Source organism: Mus caroli, unplaced genomic scaffold, assembly GCF_978045245.1.
Source record: "Mus caroli unplaced genomic scaffold, Mus_caroli_1 scaffold_9, whole genome shotgun sequence".
NCBI lineage: Eukaryota > Metazoa > Chordata > Mammalia > Rodentia > Muridae > Mus > Mus caroli.
The window spans coordinates 59,504,700-59,525,886 of NW_028227264.1; the positions used below are offsets into that span (position 1 = coordinate 59,504,700).

Below are 21,187 nucleotides of genomic sequence, written 5' to 3' on the forward strand. Positions count from 1 at the left end.
GGAGACCTCCTCATCTCCCTTTTTCTTCCTCCTCCACGCTCCTCCTCTCTCCCTCTCCTTCCTCCTTTTCCTCATGGTCCCTACCTGTGACCACCAGGCAGGTCACCCAAGCCCTGCTTCCTTCTCGTTTCCCAGTAACTGGCTATCTATCACCAGTTTTATTTAGCCCACAGTTTTAAATTGGGGAGCAAAGGCTGGGTATACATGGGAATTCAATTGTCTTGGGCAGTCAGATCTTGGGGTACAGAATTTAGCACTTGAACACACAGCAGCAACAATCCAACCTCCAACGGACGGTTATTTTTTTAAAAAGTCACATGAATGAGAGAATCCACTCAAAGGCACAGCAGGCTAAAGAGTGCTAGGCCCTGCCCAATGCTTGGTAAATGGCACTGAGAAGGTGTGGCTTCTAACTCTCTCTGTTTCTCTTCGTTTGTTTGGTTTGGGGCTTTGTTTAGTTTTGGGTTTTTGTTTATTTGGGGGGTGTTTGTTGTTGTTGTTGTTGCTGTTGTTGTTGTTGTTGTTTGAGACAAGGTCTTGCTATGTAGACCAGGCTCCCCTCCTCAAACTTAATAGATCATCTGACTCTGCCTCCCGAGTGTTATAATTAAAAATGCACACCACTACACCCAACCTGATTAAAACCGACTCCTTTTAAGCCAGATGGTGGTGGTGACGATGACAAATGAAGGTGGCGAATCCCATACTGAGAGGCAGAGAGTGAGTTCCAGAACAGCCAGGGCTACACAGTGAAACCCTGCCTTGGGAAAAAAAAAGTTAAAAAGGTTCTTTTTTAATCAGTCTGAGACTCCCAGTCCATGAGAGATCACTGCTCACACCTAGGGTGGGTCTCCTTCCTCAGTTAACAACATAGGGACATGTTCTTATGGATATGCCAGAGCTGGGCCTCCGGGGAGACTCTAAAGTGGTCAGGGTCAACAATAAACATCAGCCATCATGGTGGGGAAGGCGTGGAGATGGAACTCCCTCCATGGGGAATGAGTTCTGCTTAGACTGACGCATATCCCGGCCAGATCCACGGATGGCTGAGAAGCACTGGGTCAGGGAGAAAGCTCTCACCACTCCCTTGAGATATGAAGGGGCAGGGCGGAGGGGGTGGATGGGTCAGGCACACACTAGATGCTCAATAAATAGTCACTTGGCACTCAGGGACTCCACTTTGTGTGTTGTGGGGACATGTCCCTGTAAGGGCCCTGCTCCTGCTGGGCCAACAAGCCTTCTCTGGGACAAAAATCATAAAACTGTAACCCTGTCTGTCCATAGCCGAGGGATCAAAGGCTTTGCCAGGTAGTCAGCAGTGTGCCACTGAGGGCCTCCCCAGGCAAGGATCACCCTTGGTACCACAGCCTCTGGTGAACAGGAGGAAGGGAGGGGTCATCTCACTCATTCATGGCTTCATGGGTCCCGTCACTCACTGGGAACCGTTCCAATTTTGAGGAAACTAACCCAAGGAAAGCAAAAAGCCAATAAACAGAAGGACTGAAACTTCTCTGTGAAAAAAACGTATACAAAAATAATAAACGCCAGCCCCAGTATAGGAGTTCCATGAAACCTCCTTGTAGCAGATAATTCTCCATTTAAGCTATCTCTCTCCCTAGGTTTGTGTCCCATAGGAATACGCATCTGCAAGACATTGACCAGCCAGGTGGTATACACTTGTCATCCTAGCAATTGGGAGGGAAAGGGAAGAGAATCTGTTGAAGGGTAGCCTGGGCTTAAAAAAAAAAAAAAAAAAGGATTGAGAAGTTACTAACTAGCTACACAACAACAAAAACAAAATTTGTCACCAAGGTATTGAGGAATGGTTTTTGCTGACAGGTAAATGAAGAGACCTTAACACTTTCTGGGTTTCTATGGGCTGGCTCCGGGGGTTAGGGTGCTTGCTGCCAAGCCTGAGGACCCAAGTTCAAGCCTAGAACTCACATTATGGAAGGAGAGAATTAATTTCTAAGTTACCCTCTGACTACCACATATGTACTGTGTAGCAAATGGGCCCCCATATACATACCCACGCACACCCTACAACACACACACACACAAGATAAAAAAAGTTTTAAAAAATCATCTCTTAACAACCCTAGAAAAGTTGGGCATAGTCTCACATGCATCTGTAACCCCCCATCACAGAAGGGCAGGGCAGAGACGAGAGGATCATGGGGGCTGGCTTGCCACCCCACCTAATTCAAATCAAGCTGCACATTCAGCAAGAGACCCTGCTTCCTGAGAACAGCTGCACAGACAGGTATGCTCGTATCCTTCACACGTGCACACACACCTCATACACCTTTGTCTTAGGGTTTCTATCGCTGTGATAAGTCACCACGATCAAAAGCAATCCGGGGAGGAAAGGGTTAATAAACAAGCGTGTTGAGATTGCTTTCCAGTTCCTCATCTGGAGGAGTCAGGACAGGAGACAGAAACGGGGAGGCAGGAGCTGTTGCAGAGGCTGTGGAAGGTTCTGCTCGATGACTGCTGCCCACATTCCCTCAGTGTGTGCTCTTACAGAACCCAGGACCACACCAGCCAGCATGAGATCACACACAGTAAGCTGGGCGCTTTCACATCGATCATCACTCAAGAAGATGTACCACAGGCTTGCCCTCAGGCCAATCTATTGGGGAAATGTCCTTACTTGCAGTTCCCTCTTCCAAAATGACTCTAGCTTGTGGCATAAAACCACCCAGCACAAGACACTCATGTACAAAAAGAATTTTAGGACTAGCCTTACGAGAAAGCAGAATTGGAGATTTTATTGCAGTTTTCAAGACAGAAAGGGGCTCAAGGAAGGAATAAGAGCATCCTGACAGCAAGGGTGTGGCTTCTCTAAGAGAGACTCACCGGAAGTGACACAAGCACAACTGTAGAGACTCTATAATGGAAGGTCTCACCTCACTGTCCCAAGATGAGCCATATGGGCCATTTCGACGGCTCAGGTTACACCTCCAAAGATTGCCAAGTCTCCATCTTGCTCCCCCTTTTTCTGACGTTTGTTTCAAGATGCGTATGTAGTATGATATGTGTGAGTCGGCTGATAAGTAGATAGAAAATTAGTCAATATCCCAGGCCACTAGGGAGCCTTAAAGTCAAACCACACCTGATTGTGAGTGTCCGCCATGGGCCGGGTCGCTGACTGTTGACTTCCCTCATAGGTGGGAGGCTAACTGGACTTTCCCCTGAGGGCCCAGCCGCTCCTCACAACCATCTGAAGGCAGTTCTGCTGTAACTGCATGTGTTCTTGGGGCTCGGGTAGGGGCGGTGCCGTAGTATACAGGCCCAGGAAAATGAACCCAAGTCGGGGCTCCTTCTAAACGGCTCTACGGAAGCCAATATTCATGATGGGGTGGGACTTTCCAATGAAGCTGCTTTGGTGGGAAGACAGCTATAGTGCACTTATATATTTAAAAAAAAAATTTCTTTAAAAAGGATGTGGTCCGTCATGGTGACCAGAGCAGTGAAAGCCACTCCCGTTGCGTTGAAGGTGAGAATGGACAGGAAGTGAGGCTGGACTCTAAGACCTTAAGGCCAGTTCCCAGCAGGACCCTTCTCCAAGGGTGGGTACATATCTGCAAGCTTCAGACACACAGTGCCACCCACTGGGGACAAAGGGTTCAATCATGAGGGCCAATGGGGGATGTTTGACATCCAAACCAAAATTGTATAAATAAATGCAAGAGAAGAGAACAAGGCTTCAGGGCACTGGGCGGGGCTCATGGTGTCTGCAGAGGAAGAGTGGCTGAGGCCTGTCCCTCTCAAGAGGCCCTAACTCCACTCTGACTGTCTTTCTCAAAAGCTGTAAAAAATCTCCAGCTCTGCTCCATCACAAGGCTAGACCTGGAGTTCTCATGCTCTCTCTGTCTCTGTCTCTGTCTCTGTCTCTGTCTCTGTCTCTGTCTCTCTCTCTCTCTCTCTCTCTCTCTGTGTTGGTTAGTTTTATGTCAACCTGACAGACGCTAGAGGCATTTGGGAAGGAACACACACAAACACACACACATACACACATACACACACACACACACACACACACTAGATTGGCCTGAAGGCAAGCCTCTGGTACATTCCCTTGATTGACAGTGGATGGTGGATCAGCACGACCACTTTAAACATCCAGTATAAGATGGTAGGCTGTGATTGATGACAAGGAAGGAAGATGTGACATCTATAAACACCCGCAGCCTCTAAACATCAGGGGCGCTGGTAACAAGGACATTCCATTCTCCTGCATCCACCCTGACTCTGGGGGACACATTTATCCGCACGGCTTCCATGCCTGCCTCACACTGAAGACCAATCAGCAAAGCAGCACGTTACATGTTTAGATGGTTTTAATGCTCAAAAGCTCTGTACAAAAACAAAAACAAAACAAAAAAAAAAAACCAGAAAACCATAAAGGAGTCCTCACAACACCCCTGTGAGGTAGGTAGGCAAGTATTATTCTCCAATTTTACAGACAGTGACACTGAGGCAGAGAGGTAAAGTGATCTGCCACTGGTCCCTGCATATCTCCAAGTCAGTGCCAACCACAAGAGTGTGAAGGGGCTCTCTGGCCTCTGAGTCACTGGCTAGACCTTTTCTGAAAAGCACTGACTTGCACAAAATAGACACCAGCAAACCTGAGAAGGCGTGGACAGACATACAGCAGCTTGCAAAAGAATTCAGCTAAGAGGGTCACCACTCTCCCCAGGCTGGGAACAACTTTGGCCTCTTCAAATAGCACAGCGAACAGCTGGCATCTTCCTGAAGGACAGACAGCAACCCAGAGATTCATCCTTGTCCTTCAAGGAGTAAGACAGGTAGCCAGGCTCCAGAATGTACAACCACTACTTGTGGCAAACTTCAGTCTCAGCCGAGACTCAATCAAACACAGCCCTCTCTGCCCCTCTTCCCATTGTGTGTAATAAGCTGCTCATAACTCAGCAGTGTCCCAGGGTGTCCTGGAGAAAGCAGACCAGGGGTGGGCAGGGGTGGGCCTGGACTCTTAAGGTCTGACAAGCCACCACGGCCTGTGTCCACAAGAGTCTCTCCTAAGAGTCACCTTGGTCCTGCTAACAGGCTTCCAAAACACGATCCTGCCTCTTCACTGTGTCAATGGTCTCTGTGACTTCCTTCCCCACACTAAGAGGGTCTCCTTGATGCTTCCAACTCCCTGGGCACATGGGCCAACATAGGGAAGGAACTGGGGAAAGACGGGGAGGAGAGAAGGGGAGCCATTCCCTCGGTCTTCCAGGCCGGCGACACTCACGAGCCAGAAGGAGCTGGGCAGAGCTGCCTTTAATGCAGACCTGCCTGACTCACCATCCTCCTCACCTACCTCAGGCAGCTGCCTGGGATGAAAGATTGAGAGACAAGAGCAAGCCAGTCAGAGGAAGGAAGTGAAAATACAAACGCGACCAGCCTGCTGTCCACCCAGGCAGTCTGACGACCAACAGTGAAGAGGGGACAGAGGTGGTGACTGGCTGTTTGGGGATCGAGCTCCCTGAAGGCTGCTTGCCAGTTGGTCTGTGAGGTACATGTGCTAGGCCTGGCCAGAGGCCATTACGCACCCCGAAGGTTGACAGAAAATGGTGGTGCCATCTTACACCCTACAAAAAAAACACCTCTTCCCAAAGGCTCTCGACCCCTCAAGTCTCACCAAGAAGCGGACAAGTGTCCATCCGAAGCAATGAGGTCCCCTCAGGTCCCCCAACCTGCCTAGCAAGGGGCAAGAAGAAGAAGGCCTACAGGAAGTCCCCAGCATCACAGGGCTCTGGGTCTCGACTCTGCTCCTGCCAGCGGTAGCGGAGCCTCGACAGGGGCTGCTCCTCGATGCTCTCCAGCTCAGGGAAGCCCAGCTGGTTGAGGATCTCATAGATGCCAGCTTTGGTTGCCACCTGGAGAGGGCAGAGATAGGGGCAGAGCTTCAGGGGTGGAGGTAGCATCAGGCCTACTGTCCTCAAACCGCCCTCCCCTTGCTAGGCTCGGAGGCATTTGGGTGAGTCTGGGGCCCAGAGCTGCCCTCAGCCAGCTCAGAAGCTACCACAAACCTGCATGCCCATCTATGACCACCTTGCCCCAGGCTCCCCTGGTACTGCATGGAGCATGCTGTGCAAATGCATGGGGCACTGGGCATGCCTGGCAGACCTCAGCAGCACTGGCCTGGCCAATCTAGCAAACCACATTTGGGCAGGAAGGCTGCAGAGGTAGTGCTGACGCCAGAGCCGACAGCAGCCCTTCCCTTTGGCTGGGAGGTCAGCCCAAGTCGTTTGGCCTTCTCTGACATGGAACTGGTAGTCCAGTAGCCTGGGCCTTGGCCCCAAGCTCCAACCATTCCCTACACCTTATTGGGAACAATTCCACTTGGATAAAAGAGATGATGTTGTCCTTGCTGTCCCCGGGCACGCTCACCCCTGCCTCTGTCCATCCCAGGAAAGGGACTGAAGTCCCCTGAGTTAGAGTCCCACTCCTGCCTGAGCCAGCTCCTCTCCCTTGATATCCATCCATATCTAGTTCTAGAAGTAGCCGGGGGGCAGAACAAGCATGCTCCCGACCTGGCTCTCCCTGAGTTCACAATCTAAGCAGAACTCAAACAAAAAGTGTTCTTGTCTCCAGGCTTGTCCTTGTATGTAGCTGTTAGCAGGATGCTTGCCTGGCAAGCATAATGGCCTTGGGTTTGAGCCCCAGTAATATATAAAGCTACTGGACATGGCGGTGAGCCCTTGTAATCCCGGGAAGGTAGAGGCAGGAAGATCAGAAGTCAGCTACATAGTGAGTTTGAGGCCAGCCTGGGCTACATGAGACTCTTACACCTACAATCCACCCTAGGGCTCAAAGAGGAAGCTAAGTGTGGATCTGCTCATCAGGATGGTCTCAAAACAGCCCTCATCAGATCTTGTGACCCAACACTCACCCTCGAGCACAAAGATTCACTTCACACGCTTCCCCACTCTGACACCCGAGATCAGCGCCAAGGAGCATCCTCAGCAGCCTGCTTTCCTGCCTCCCTGGCTCTGTTCCCTGCAGTTCTGAACATGCCTCCATCCAGTCCTGGGCCCTTGCACTTGTCCTAGAATCCACTGTGGCTCAGTTCCCTGGCTCCATCCCCCCACCCACTCACATCCTGGTAGCTAACTGTGGACCTGACACCATATTACAACAGCTGATGGACTGGGAGGTCAGCCGGGCCAGCTTCCTGGCTGAGGGTTAATTACAGGCTACTTTCCCGGGAAGAAAGATTCCTCTCTCTTGCCCAGCAGGTGCCGGGTTGAATTGGAAGTCCAAGCAGAGAAGGATCACAGAGGTCCCAAGAAAAGAGGAGCAATAACCAGTTTCCGTGACAATTGTTAAGAAGTCCCTGAACCTCTGCACAGACCCCTCTTACCTAAAGCATTCCTGGCTCTTGCCCGATATGGCAGAGGCACTACACGTACATCACAGAGAGGCCACCAACACTTTTGACACTATTCTACTGCTTACAAGGCTGGCCACCTCATCCATATCCAAAGTCATGGTTGGAAGGACATAGGATCAGGACAAACAACCTTGTCCTTGTCTTTATAGGGGACAGATGGGAGTTGAATAGAATAACAGACCAAAGTGTTCAGGTGTCCAGGCAGTGCTGGCCATAAGACACACAAAGCAAGCTACTAGCAGGTGTCCGTCTCACTCCCATCTCTTCCTCTCCCATCATTCATTTACTCAGCTGTCATACATCAGCTGTCTACCTAGTGAGACACTAGGCAAGGGACACAATAGCTAAGCAGGAGCCAATCCCCTAGGAAAGGAGGGGATTCCATATGGGACTCTGTCGCCTGGGACTTAGAGAGCATACTCAGGGACCAAGGGGAAAGATACAGCTGGCCTTATGAGCTCACCACCCCCAGGCCTGCCCATCTCAGCATCATTTCTCACCTCCCGCATCCAGGTGCTGAAAGGCCTCTGCCAGGAGCTGGTCTTCTCCAAGCGAAGGTAGGCATTAAAGAGGATCAGGTAGATGTAGCGCTCCAGGTACTGCAGGCTCCGCAGCTGCAACCTCTGAGCTTCCTGTGCCTCTTTGGTAGCCTTTGCCTGGAGGACAAGGAGGAGGATGTCATCAGGGACACCCACTGGTTAACAGAGACATGCTCACTCACAGCCTGAGCACCCAAGCAGAGTGATTTCAGTGGCAGGGCCTGGGGTGTTGCCTAGCCTGGACACAGAGGAGACCCACAGGGCCCACTAGTTCCTGGGGGTGTAGGGGCCTCAAACCCAGTTCCTACTGAGAAGAAAAGCCTCTACTTTCTCTCTGAAGACCACGCTGCTCCAAAGCCAGGCGGACTGCTAGGGGCATCTGCGGTATAGAGAGTGAGATGCCCAGCTCACAGTTCCCTAGGAAGAACCCTGCTGCCAATTCCTGACAACATAATCCCCAGTCTCCCAGGACTGTCTCCTCTCTCTTGGTACCCCTACATTCCTGTGGAGGCAGATGAGGCTCTGATCATGGCCTGGCAGGGACCAATGGCACAGAGCTCTGACTTGAGGAGACAGCGTCTACAACCTGCTCAGCCCAGCTCCTTTCTGACTGGAAAGGGAGAAAGCCCAGCTTGGTCACTGATCCCATTCTGACTTCCTTGCCTGTTTCTCCACAGGATCTCCTCAGATCCTGGATCTGAGGTGGGAAGGAGGGACACTCAGCCCTTAGAGATCCACCCATGTTTGGGAACAGATAAAAGAGAGGAAAAGGCCTGGGTGGAGCATGGGCCCATCAGCTCCAGGCCCGTCGGTCTCAGTATCCTTTCTCACCAGAACTCCCCCCACCCCACACCAGGTATCTTCTCTGGAAATGGTTCCATACCAGATCACGTGCCAGAGACTAGGAGATGGCAAAGTTGAATAACGAGAAGCTCCCTAGGGAAGATGGGCATCCAGGTGGGCAGCGAGGACCTGATAGTGAGAATGCGCACCCACTCGGGGCAACAACAAGGACAGTGACAAATGTATGAAGGAGCTGTGGCTTGCTAGCCTGGGAGGAAAGAAGATGCCACCAGTGTCACCTTAAAATGCAAGTGCCTAGGGTTCACCCCAGATCAGCCAATGAGGGTCTCAGAGGGGTGGGGTATGGGCGGGTGTGGGCACCGGGACTACTCAGAGCCAAAGCTGGGTACCATGGGATGCAGCATTGGAAGTCACTGAAGGTTTGGTAGTGTGAGCAGCCTGCTGGAGGAAGTCGTGGTGGGAGATTCGTGTTCAAGAGAAAGGGGGACTTTAAGGGGAAATGCTTGCAAGGTTCTCCTGGGCAGGGAAACACGCCAGGGACACTCAAAAGTGAATCCCAGAGGGAGGTCACCCAGACCTGCACTATCTCACCTCACCACCCCTCAGACCTCCACCCAGACTCAGCGCACCTCTCTGATCCAGAAACATAGTGTGGCACGGGGTGGGGGAGGGGATCCTTCAGGTGATGGCACTCACTATGGAAGGGCACAGTGAGCCCCAAGGGGCTGGAGAGAGCTGCTCTCCCAACAGCTGGGATGCAGATGGAAGCCCTCCCGTGAACACACACAGTGCTGGCCTACATACTCTGGGAAAACTCCAGGGTTGCCCCACCCCAGACGTGACATGGACCAGTGCCCTAAAACTCAAAGCTGGAGAAAGCCTGAGCGGCGCCAATCCAGTTTTTGAGGCAACTCAAGAGGAGTGGACAGCAGGATGTACCAGAACAGACTTGGGGACAGGGACAGCGCTCTGGCTCCCCAGGGAGACAGCCAGACTCACAAGCTGGCTCCAGTTCTGCCATTAGCCTCTCGGCCTCCACATTTCAGGGAACCAGTGAGAAGGCACCTATGAGCCACACTGCCTGAAGTACTGACTAGGCAGGTCGGAGGCCACCATGGTGAGAGCTACCCACCCCGCCCTCCGGGAGGTGCCAATAACTACAAAGCAGAGTGGTTGTGGGGCAAGGGAGTGGGGGTGGATAAGTAAGAGAGAGTGACCTTTAAGGTGAGGAAGAAGAGGTAGCAGGCACCCAGAGGTAGACTGGGGTCAGCAGGAAGGTATGTCAGGAGGAAGGGTGGAGAAGGGGGCAGCTTAGTTGGATTAGAAACGGGAAGACAGGGCTGGAGAGATAGCTCAGTGGTTAAGAGCACTGACTGCTTGCTCTTCTGAAGGTCCTGAGTTCAGATCCCAGCAACCACATGGTGGCTCACTAACACCCGTAATGAGATCTGACGCCCTCTTCTGGAGTGTCTGAGGACAGCTACAGTGTACTTAGATATAATAAGTAAACCTTTGGGACAGAGTGAGCAGAGGTCCTGAATTCAATTCCTAGCAACCACATGATGTCTCACAACCATCTGTGCAGCTACAGTGTACTCATATACATAAAATAAATAATCTTTAAAAAAAAAAGGAAAAGGAAAAAGAAATGAGAAGACGGGAAGACAAGCTGCTCAGTTTTGACTGCTGGTACTTGACACAACATGGGAATCACTGGGAAAAGGAACCTCAAAGAGAAATTGTCTCGATCAGGCTGGCCTGTGAGCATGCCCGTGAGGAAATCTCAGCTGGGGAACCCGACCTTGAACATTAGCGGCACCATATCACAGGCTAGGTCCTGGAATGCAGGAGAAGGAGAGCCTGCCAATCACTGCCGTGTATTAATCCAGTGCTCTCTGGTCTTGACTGTGGGTGGGACAATACCTGCAGCCTCCACTCCCCGAGCGAGCCGTAGACTGTATCCTGGAACCACGAGCCAACTAGACACTTTTAAGTACCTTTGTTGGGTATCTTATCATAGAAGTAGGAAGAGAAGCTAAGACGTGGGCTCAGAGCTTAGAAAAAGCCAGGAAGTTCCTACAAAGGGCCAGAGCAGCTGCCTGCAGGGGTTTTTGAGGACTGAATACTCTTTCAAGAATTAGCAATGTGGGGGCTGGAGAGATGACTCAGTGGTTAAGAGCACTGGCTGCTCTTCTGGAGGTCCTGAGTTCAAATCCCAGTAACCACATGGTGGCTCACAACCATCTGTAATGGAATCCTATGCCTTCTTCTTGTGTGTCTGAAGACAGCTACAGTGTACTTACAAATAATTTAAAAAAAAAACCAATTAGCATCGTGTGCTCAAAAAAAAAAAATCAATTTTGCTTAGAAACTAGACAGCAAGGCTGGAGAGATGGCTCAGAGGTTAAGAGCACTGACTGCTCTTCCAGAGGTCCTGAATTTAATTCCCAAATGGGATCTAATGCCCTCTTCTGGTGTGTCTGAAGACAGCTACAGTGTACTCATACACATAAAATAAATAAATAAAACTTTTTAAAAAACAAAACAAAACTAGGCAGCAGGTGAAAGAAAACAGAAAAAATTATATAAATATTTTAAAATATATATTAATATATAAACATACATGATTGTTATATATTTTATATATTACATATATAAATAGTATGCATATGCAAGATAAATATACATTTATATATTAATGTTAGTGCATATTATATGTTAAAATATTTTAAATATCCTATGTAATCTATTAATATTGATATATAACTTTTTTCTTTTTTTTGTTGTTTTGTTTTGTTGTTTTGTTTTGTTTTTCGAGACAGGGTTTCTCTGTATAGCCCTGGCTGTCCTGGAACTCACTTTGTAGACCAGGCTGGCCTCGAACTCAGAAATCCACCTGGTTGTGAGATGGCTCAGTGGTTAAGAGCGCTGACTGCTCTTCCAAAGATCCCGAGTTCAAATCCCAGCAACCACATGGTAGCTCACAACCATCTGTCCGTAACGAAATCTGATGCCCTCTTCTGGAGTGTCTGAAGACAGCTACAGTGTACTTACATATAATAAATAAATGAATCTTAAAAAAAAAAAAAAAGAAAAGCCATTTTAAACTCCTTCCACCAAGGTTCAGGAGAAGTGGCCAGCTCTCACCTGGCTACAGCCACACCACTGAACCACTGTCCCAAGACATCAGCAAGGATGGATGAGGTCTGAGGCCCATCCGGTGGGAGACAGAGGAAGCCTTTCAAGGGTAGAATTATCTCTAAATTCAGACATTGTGTGAAGATTCCGCCCGACACCCCCAGAGGTTCCCATGGGCACATCCTGCCTCTGGCCACAGGGCTGTGATTTGAGACAATGGCCCATCTGCCTGTCACAATCCACTTTCCTTAAAAGCATCCCATGCTGGGGCAGTTCCGGGAGGAGGCACCCAGCCACCTCCTGTACGTAAAAATAGCCCAGCTGTTTTTAAGTGGGTCCAGTCGGCCAGGCTGTCATTAGCTGCCTCGAAGCTGCACAAAGGTTTCCTGGACCCCTGAGACTGAAATCTGAAATAGAAGGGGCCCAGGAGAGACACCAGAGCTGTGGGGACCACAGGATTCTCATGCCTCTGGCCCGGCTACCATGGGCGTAGGTCTCGCTCCTCAGTATGTCTGGAAGCTCTTTGCTGAGCCTCCAGAAGTAAACATGAGGCTAAGCTTCTGTGCCCTCACCCACGCTACGCCCTCTGCCCGAGTGGCCTCACCCATGCTATGCCCTCTGCCTTAAGTGGCCTTTCTCTCCACCTGGCTCCAGTCAGCTTGTCCCTTCAGGCTGGCTCAGGACAAGCCCCATGCCCCACAGCCTGTTCTGGGCATCTAGGCACCATGATCTCCCCTCCCTTGGCCTCCTCTGCTCTCAAGTCTGGGCCTTTTCATTAAGGCAGAGTTTGTAAGTGCTTCACGGTGGTGGGCCGGGCCTTCCCCAAACAGCTGCGAAGTGGGGGGCGGGGGGGGTGGAGATCGAGGTTTGACATCAGTTTTCTGCCTCTCTGTCCCTCACTCCCACCCCAAAGGTCTACATTAAAACGTGGGATGCGGCGGGCACTTGGCTGTCACGGGAGCAACTCCCCGGCAGTCTCCTCCTGAGACAGTTTCCAGTAAGCTTTGCGAAATCTAGACTCTAGAAAGATGTTGGGAGGCTCCCCCACCCCCACCCATGTTTTCATACAACTGCCTGCACGACACTGCAGTGGTTATCTCAGGTACCCCCAAATTCATCACCCACGCCCTAACAGTTTCCTGAGAGCACCACCCCCAAACTGCTAGACCCGTAAGTGTGCCATTCGAGGAACCTTTTTCAAGCTTTAGGAGCTAAACTCTGGTTCCACATTCAATTGTCCTTTCCTCCATTCACATTTCAATCAGAAAACCCTACTGGCACCCCTTCAACACCTTTCTATAGGCTCCCTCATCAAGGGCTCCTAGACACCCCACACCAGCCACAGTCCCTGCCTGGCCCTCCTCCATGTACCAGGACCCTTTCCTTCATTTAAGAAGAACGGCTTGTCCTGGAAGACCAGCCCCAGTGGACTAAGGCCGAGTGGACGGCAAACAGGCAGATTTTCCTATTTTTACAAATACTTATCCCACCTGCTCTCTACCTCCCACTCACTACATAAGGCACCGCTGTGTCTGGCAGGGTCCTGGGAGCTGGGCTGTAGAAATGAGTCCATGCAATGAACCAGACACCCCCCAGTGCTAGCTGCTCCCCAGAGAGACAGGTCTCAGTGAGATGTTACCGGGGACAGGGGATGGTGGAATTGACCCTGTGACCCTTCTAAGTCTAGCGATGCACAGAGACCATGCCAGACACAGCAGGAAAGACCCCTGTAAGGCTAAAAGGCTTCCAGGCCAGCTAGCAGTGGGAGGAAAAGGGGGCAAGGACTCAGCTGCTGCCTGGGGCCCCTACTGCAGCACCAATTCGCTGACTCCATCCTAAGCCAGGCATGAAGAGCCTAAGGAAATAGTCCTTCCTCCTGTCACATCTTACATGACAGCTTACAACATTCCAAGGCTACTCTAATTGCAGGAGTTGGGCCCTGGAGACCCATTACCTGCTGGAATGAGGGCTCTGGGGGCAGCACTGGCTTGAGTCAGAGAGGCTGAGAAAGACCTGCCAGGGGCTCAGCGCCTGAGACAGCTCATTTTCTGCTTTTCTTAGGAAGCGACCTTAGTCCCTGGGGCGCTGAGCTAATCTTTCTGCCTCCTGGCAACTCTTGCTTGAGAGGCCTATTCCACATAACCAAGACAGTGTGCAGGCAGAAGCAACAGTGGCTTCCCCACAACCCGTCCGTCCTCTTACTGTTACCATCAAATTGTCCCCTGGGTCCTGGTGCCATCATGGAGGGAAAGGGATATAAGGCCAAGTGGAAGATAAAAGTTCTGACCCTGCTTCCAGCCTGGCACAGATCTCCCACAGGCCTCAGTTTCTTCTTCAGGTAAATGGGTCTAATAGGACCTGCCCTGACTTCTTTCCCTCCTTGCCAAGGTCTGGAATGGCCAGGCTCCAAGTTCTCAGAAAGTCAAAGCAGTACAGGTCTCTGCAAAGGGCATCTCCAGCCGACTATGCCTCAGCTTTTTCTCAAACTCATTCTGCAAGGAAGAGAGAAGGTACCATAGACTGCTTTATCTACAGACTACTAAGAGCGACTGTCGCCAGCCAAAGGCAGGGCAAGTGCCTACTGGCATTAATGTGTCTAGCAGGGCTTCCTTTGAGCCGGACCTTGGTTTCTGTCATAAATATTTTCTGCTTTCCAAGTCCAAAAGGAAACAACGGATTCCCAGCTAGGCCAACCTGCGGGCTGCTGGCCATGACGGAATACTTCAGTGGGAACACTTCTCAGACTGCTCCAAGCCACCTCTTGTCCACTCCAGCATCAAAGTGGCTCATCTCAGGAAACCGTCTTTCCTTTGCTTTTTCCATGTGAGGCAGATTTTAAAAAAAAAAAAATGTTTGTGTGCTGGAATTGATCCTGTGACTCTTGTAAGTCTAGTGTCTCCTCCACACCCCAGGACCATTTATATTATGCCACGTCTAACAAGCCAGCCACGCACAGCGTGGGCATGCGTGAGTATGTAGAGGTCCGAGGACAACTCAGGGAGTCTGTCATCTCTTTCCACCATGGAAGTCCAGGGGATCAAACTCAAAACACCAGTCTTGGTGGCAAGCGGCCTTACTCACTGGGCCTCTGAGGCAGTTCTTAAAACTCTGTGAGCACAGCTAGGTGGTGGTGGTGCACACCTTTAATCCCAGCACTGGGAGACAGAGGCAGGTAAAGCTCTCTGTGAGATCTACAGAGTGAGTTCCAGAATAGCCAAAGCTAAGAGAGAGACCCTGTCACGCATGCGCCTACACACACAGCACCCAGCCTAGACAAAGCCTCATAGTTGCCCTGGAGAATAGAGAGGCATGGCTGGGCCTCTAAGGCCAGCAACTGAGGTACCTCAACATGGATAAGACTGCCCCAGAAGGACTCCCACTTGACTCCCACCATACAACACCAATCACAGTGGTATGAAGGGCTCAGCCACCATCATGGACTGTCCAGAAGCCGAGAGAGACATCTGTGGGCCTCTCTTCACCTCACTAGAACATGGCTTAGCGTCGGCACATGCCAAGTGAGCCTAGCCTCAAACACAGCCCACTGGGTACTCAGAGCCTACAGTGTCCCACCAGTGAGGAAAGGGGAGCGTATGTGTACAAAGATCAGAATGAGAAGGCCAAAATCAAAGTCCCGGCATCTCAGCTCAGCAAGCTCTGGGAGTCCCGCTGTACCCCAGGGCCAGTTCTATTATGCCATGACTAACAAGCCAGCCACGCCCAAATTTCAATGCTATACATGCTCACGTCACGCATGGAGGGTCTCACACACACACACACACAGAGAGAGAGAGAGAGAGAGAGAGAGCAGGGACTTCCTATTTTCCTGCTTCTCTGTAGCCCCTGGGGGGTCACTTTATTGCCCAAAGCTGCCCCAATGCCGAATGCTAGCCATGTTCTCTTAACGGCTTCTGATTAACGTGAAAGTGGATTGCTGAAGCAGGCAGGGGTCTGGGAAAGACTGGTTCTGGAGGGTGAGGGGCAGAAGCCAAGTTACCACATGCTGTTGGGATCTTCAGTCTCAAGGCTGGGAGAAGCTGAGATGGACAGAAGGTGGAGGGAAAACTCGAAATGGGTGGAATGTTAACTGGGACATTCCCAGGCAGTGAGTCTGATGGAGGAGGTACATCCCAGATGGAGCCTGGGCCCGTTTCCATCCAGAGCAGAGCAGCATCTCCCACACCCACAGAGCCTACTGGCTTACTCGGTGCCAAGCTTGCCAGGCTCCGACAGAGACCAGCTGTGACCCTCCAGTTTAAAACCAGAAGTCAGGGGCTTGACTAAGCCTTAAGATACTGATGGTAAGATCTGGCTGCCAGTTTCTAGGGGTCAGTTCATGGGGTGAGCTGGGGAAGAAACGGCCCCCAATCTAGAGCCGCAGCAAGCCTTCCCCAGAGCCATCTAGAGATCGTGAGCTCAAATTCAGCATAGACCAGGGAGGGGTGTGAGTCTGGAGTAAAGACCTTTGCCTCCCAAGCCCGCTCTGCCACTAACTCACAAGGGAGTTCGTGTGGTTGCCCTCCCATTACATGGTCCACAGCCTCATCTGTAAACATACACTGGACTTCAAGGGTGTCTGAAGCTCTGAGCAATGTTAGAGGACACCCGGCCCAGAGATGATGGCCCCAGGGCCCTCCCCTCTGCTGAGTGTTCAGGTCTGCCACTTGAGCATAGCTATAGCCATCTTGTTCCAACTGAAAGACAGGGAGCAATCCCATCAGCTGAACTGAGTAACGTCAGCTTTTAGCAAGTCCAGGCTTCAGCAGCTCCACAGGTGATCCCTGGATGGAGTCAGTCAGCCAGGTGAAAATCTGCTGAGACCAATATAGACGAGGGACAGAAGAAAAAACTGGTCTAGTAATTGTGGAAGGCTCCCCCACCCTTGCCTTTGACTTATGTAAATTGGGTAGGCCAAATGGAATAGGTGACCAAAGACTGAAAACATATATGTTCCCTCACTCTGTGAGTCTTTTGGGATATGGGATCCAGATATGGAAAATAGTTGAGCATCCCCTTCAGATATATGTCTGGCCCTCAAATGGAGACCCTGATTTGTGGGGGACAAGATATGTACTTTTATGCTACATGGGGCTATAAAACATTAGCTCCCTTGGTAACGGGCCATAGTAGGGTCCCCTAGCAGGAGCACTGCAGCACTTATTAAGGGAGATCGAAATTTCAAATGTTTAAGCTAACAAAATGCCAACCAAGGCTGATATAAAAGTTTGTTTAGCAAGTCCCCCTGGCCTCAGAGAAAATGTTGAGCCAATGATTTGACTCACTGGATCAGTTCAAAGGTGGGGAATGTTGAGGTCTGACCACCCCACCCCCCAGCATAGCTGTAGCCATTTTGTTTGTTTTTTGTTTTTTGAGGCAGGGTTTCTCTGTGTAGCCCTGGCTGTCCTGGAACTCACTCTGTAGACCAGGCTGGCCTCAAACTCAGAAATCCGCCTGCCTCTGCCTCCCAAGTGATGGGATTAAAGGCGTGCACAATCACGCCGGCAGCTGTAGCCATTTTTTCCCATGCTTGTCAACAGCTATTTCATACTGTTGCTGTAACATGCCTGTCAGTCGCTGACACAGAGAAGTGACTTGACTCAGAGCAGGGTCATGCTGACCACATCCCCTGCTATGTCCTGTATGTTCTGTATGAGGGTTGTTAATCTTAGGAAATTCCACAAAGCTTTGTGTAGGACACATCAAGTTGAAAGCCAATATGAACTGTCTAAATGTCTTAAATGTCTAAAATGGCTTAAGTCAGAGCTGACCACTGGGCAACACTTCCTGCACCCGCGTATGAGCTCACTGTGGTTTTTATGGGGTTTTTTTTGTTTGTTTTCCTACATCAGGCTGCCATAAGAACAGACTGGTACCAAAAATTAGGCTCCCGAGTCCTTTTTGTGATCCTGATCGATCAGTTTGAGGTGTGTGTTCAATAAACTATTCTTGCTTAACTGAGATCAGTGTTCGTATGATTTGTATGGCAATTCCTAAACCCCGACACTGAGCCCAGCCCTCTAAGTAGAAGGGCTGAAGACTTCCAAACACTGTCCTCTGGCAGAGAGAGACCTGAACAGTCAGAGGCAGAAAAATCCTCTCCTTCAACATCTATGCCCTGATGATCCGTTCCGGCTCCTCACCTGTGTATCCACTGAACAGAGCCTATCCCGCTGTCCACTCTGATCCCAGGTGTTTCCACAGGGTAGCAACAGTAACTTTTCAGTTGGGAAATGCTTTACAGAAACCCTGTACTCTCACACATGTGTAGACCTGGACAGAACCCCTATTGTGCATGTGTAGACCTGGCCTTTGCTCTGGGCTTCTGAGCTGAGCATCTGGAACAGCTGAGGGGCCAGCTCAGCCCACCATGATCTCAGGCAGAACACAAGCCCAGGCCTTTCCACAAGGAGACATGCAGAAGACCTTGGAGGAAGGACTGCCCTTCTTGCTAATGGAGGGAGCATCCAAGTCTCCAAAAGCTGCGGTCCTCAAACTTCAGGGCCATGAGAAATCAGGAGTGCAGGTCTTCCCGGAACTAACCTTCAAGTAGAGCTGACAGACGTTCTATCAGTAACTATCCCTCAGTTTCAGTGTGTGTGTGTGTGTCTGTGTGTGTGTGTGTCTGTGTGTGTGCGCGTCTGCATGCATCTATGCCATTTTGTGGGTACCACAGAGGACAAAGGGGGATGAGATCCCTGGCTCTCCTTACAGCATCTAAGATCACAGTGGTCTCAGTGGATGGTTGCCAACACACACATACCCACACACACACACAACGGCATACTGTCAGGGTAAATGAGAACATCTGCCAGGCCCTGCGCACGGGGCTTTGTTGGTAGAGAACCTGCACAGCTTTCACCAAACCCCAGGTCCCATCCCAGCCCCGCATAAAGCAGATGTAACAAGGCAGACCTATCGCCCCAGTCCTCAGGAAGCAGAGGCAGGAGGATCAGAACTTCAAGGAATTCCAAGCCAGCCCAGGATACAGAAAACCCTGTGCCAAACATGAAAGCGAGAGCCAGGTACCCTGGTGCACACCTTTAATCCTAGCACTCAGGAAGCAGAGGCGGTGGATCTCTATGAGTTCAAGGCTAGGCTGGTCTACAGACGGAGTTCCAGGACAGCCCGAGAGAGCTTTATGAGTCCCTGTCGAGAGAGAGAGAGAAAATCTACAACACAAAAATAAGAACATCAGTCCATTATCAGGAGACATGTTAGACACACTGCTGTCTCTGTAGAAACCTAAAAAAAGTTTCAACAGGAAACCCGGAGCTGCATGTGGCCAGGGATCAATGACCAAGGGTGTGAGGTTTCTTCCTGTGGTCCTGACCATGCTTTAACTTCCCCCTCATTGCCAAGGTAACCTGGGACATGTGTACTCTAAACACGTGCGTGGGGCAGGATGTGAACTGCATCTCCATAAGCCTGGCTGCAACCAAGCAAAGCCCTGGAGTGGTCCAGGCCCCACGTCATTCCAATCCCAAGCGTCTGGGAGTACTGGCATCTCAGCACTGTGGAGCCTCCAGACACTCTGGGTCGGTCCCAGCCATCTGTATTTTTGACAAGCCCCCAGGGGAATCTGAAGTACTGAGGAGGGAGACCATAGGTCACTTTCGGTGGCATTCGGCCTTGGCTGCACCCTGGACTGCCCCTGGCAAATTTTCAAAGCTGGATTCACACACTGAGCACAAAGTAAACCAAGGTTGTTTCTAAGAAGGGCTCAAGTCCCAGATGCTAAAAGCTCCCCTGTTTTTATCCCTTAGACAAACAGATGAAAATCCTCTGAGCCTCAGGACCTCCTACTCTAAGGTACCCTTTAAGAACTTACCCTAGGGGGTTAGAGAGATGGCTCAGTGGTTAAGAGCACTGGCTGCTCCTTTCCAGGACACAGGTTCAATTCCCAACATGGAAGCTCAAGACTATCTGTAACTTCTGTTCCAGGTGATCTGACACCCTCACACAGACATACATGCAGGAAAACATCATTGTACATAAACTAACACATATATTATATACTACTTATATAATATATATTATTTAAAATAATTTATTTATCTAAGTATATATCTTTAAAAGAACTTGTCCTAGGGGTTGGAGAGATGGCTCAGGTGGGTAGATACTTGCACACAAGTGTGAGGTCCCAAGTTTGAATGCCCAGAACTCGTGGTAAGCCAGATAGAGTAGCTCTTGCCTGTAATTCCAGCATTCCTACAGTAAGCTGGGGAGGGGGAGACAGAAGAATGTCTTAAAGCTCAGAGCGATCTAGCCAACAAAAGACCCCGTCTCAAAACAAGGTGGGAGGAGCCAGAAAGGTGGCTTGGCCAGTAAGAGCGTTTGCTGTACAGGCAAGTGGTCCAAATTCAAGGTGGGAGGAGAGAACCTAGGACCCCCACATGCTCGCTGTGACAAGCCTCCCCTCCTGTCATACACACACCAACATAAATAAAATTACTTTTAAAAAGAAACACACAAGCCTGGTGTGGTGGCACACGCCTTAATCGCAGCACTTGGGAGGCAGACACAGGTGGATCTGAGTTTGAGGCCAGCCTGGTCTACAAAGTGAGTTCTAGGACAGCCAGGACTGCACAGAGAAACCCTGTCTCGAAAAACCAACCTACCAAACAAACAAACAAACACAAACACACAGACACTACCTAACTTACTGAACACCAGTGAGACCCTAGGTTCAATGGGAAAGTGATGGGGAGGAATTTTACCCTAACTTAGCTCACTTGCGCCACCTGGTGGCCACACTGGTAAGTAACTGCATTAACTTCTGATCCTCTGCATAGAGCCCCGGGGTGGGACTCTGGGATTCCATCTCATGGAATGAGCACCAACTTGGCCTCCTCCGAGATGTGAGGGGAGTCCTGGCAGGGAGATGGGAAAGGGCCTTTCTCTCTTGCTTAACTTCCTCCATTACACACTCCACTGCGAAGGCATCCAGGAGCTACCCTCCCTAACATACAGCTCGGTCCCCCTCCTTCCCCCCCATTCCCCATCCCTACCACCTCACCCCCCAGCTCCCTAACATACAGCTCGGTCCCCCTCCTTTCCCCCCATTCCCCATCCCTACCACCTCACACACACACCCCCAAGAGAAAAGCCAGCTACCTGTCTAATCTCACTTTTGGTGACAACACTGTGCTACCAGAGGACCTTCAGTGCCTTGAAACCCACCATGAACCTTTAGGTCTCCTGGCCTTTGCCCGTGCGGCCCCTGATGCCTGCAGTGACTCCTTGGGCTGTCTGAGGCTAATCTGTAGCTTCTCTCTGCAGTGCTGGCCCCCTATGCTTCCTG

At 50.6% G+C, this 21,187-nt stretch overlaps 1 protein-coding gene across 3 annotated transcripts in view; it reads right to left on the reverse strand.

The window, feature by feature from the left end:
• Positions 1–4,325: 4,325 nt before the first annotated feature.
• Pald1 (phosphatase domain containing paladin 1) overlaps positions 4,326–21,187 on the reverse strand; it is a 64,517-nt gene continuing 47,655 nt past the window's right edge. For all 3 annotated transcript variants that reach the window (XM_021174365.2, XM_029482797.2, XM_029482796.2), the window contains 2 exons: positions 7,906–8,061; positions 4,326–5,888 (listed from right to left, as the gene is read on the reverse strand). In XM_021174365.2, the coding sequence (XP_021030024.1) occupies positions 5,736–5,888; positions 7,906–8,061 (309 nt within the window). In that variant the 3' untranslated portion in view covers positions 4,326–5,735. The remainder of the gene's footprint in view (positions 5,889–7,905; positions 8,062–21,187) is intronic.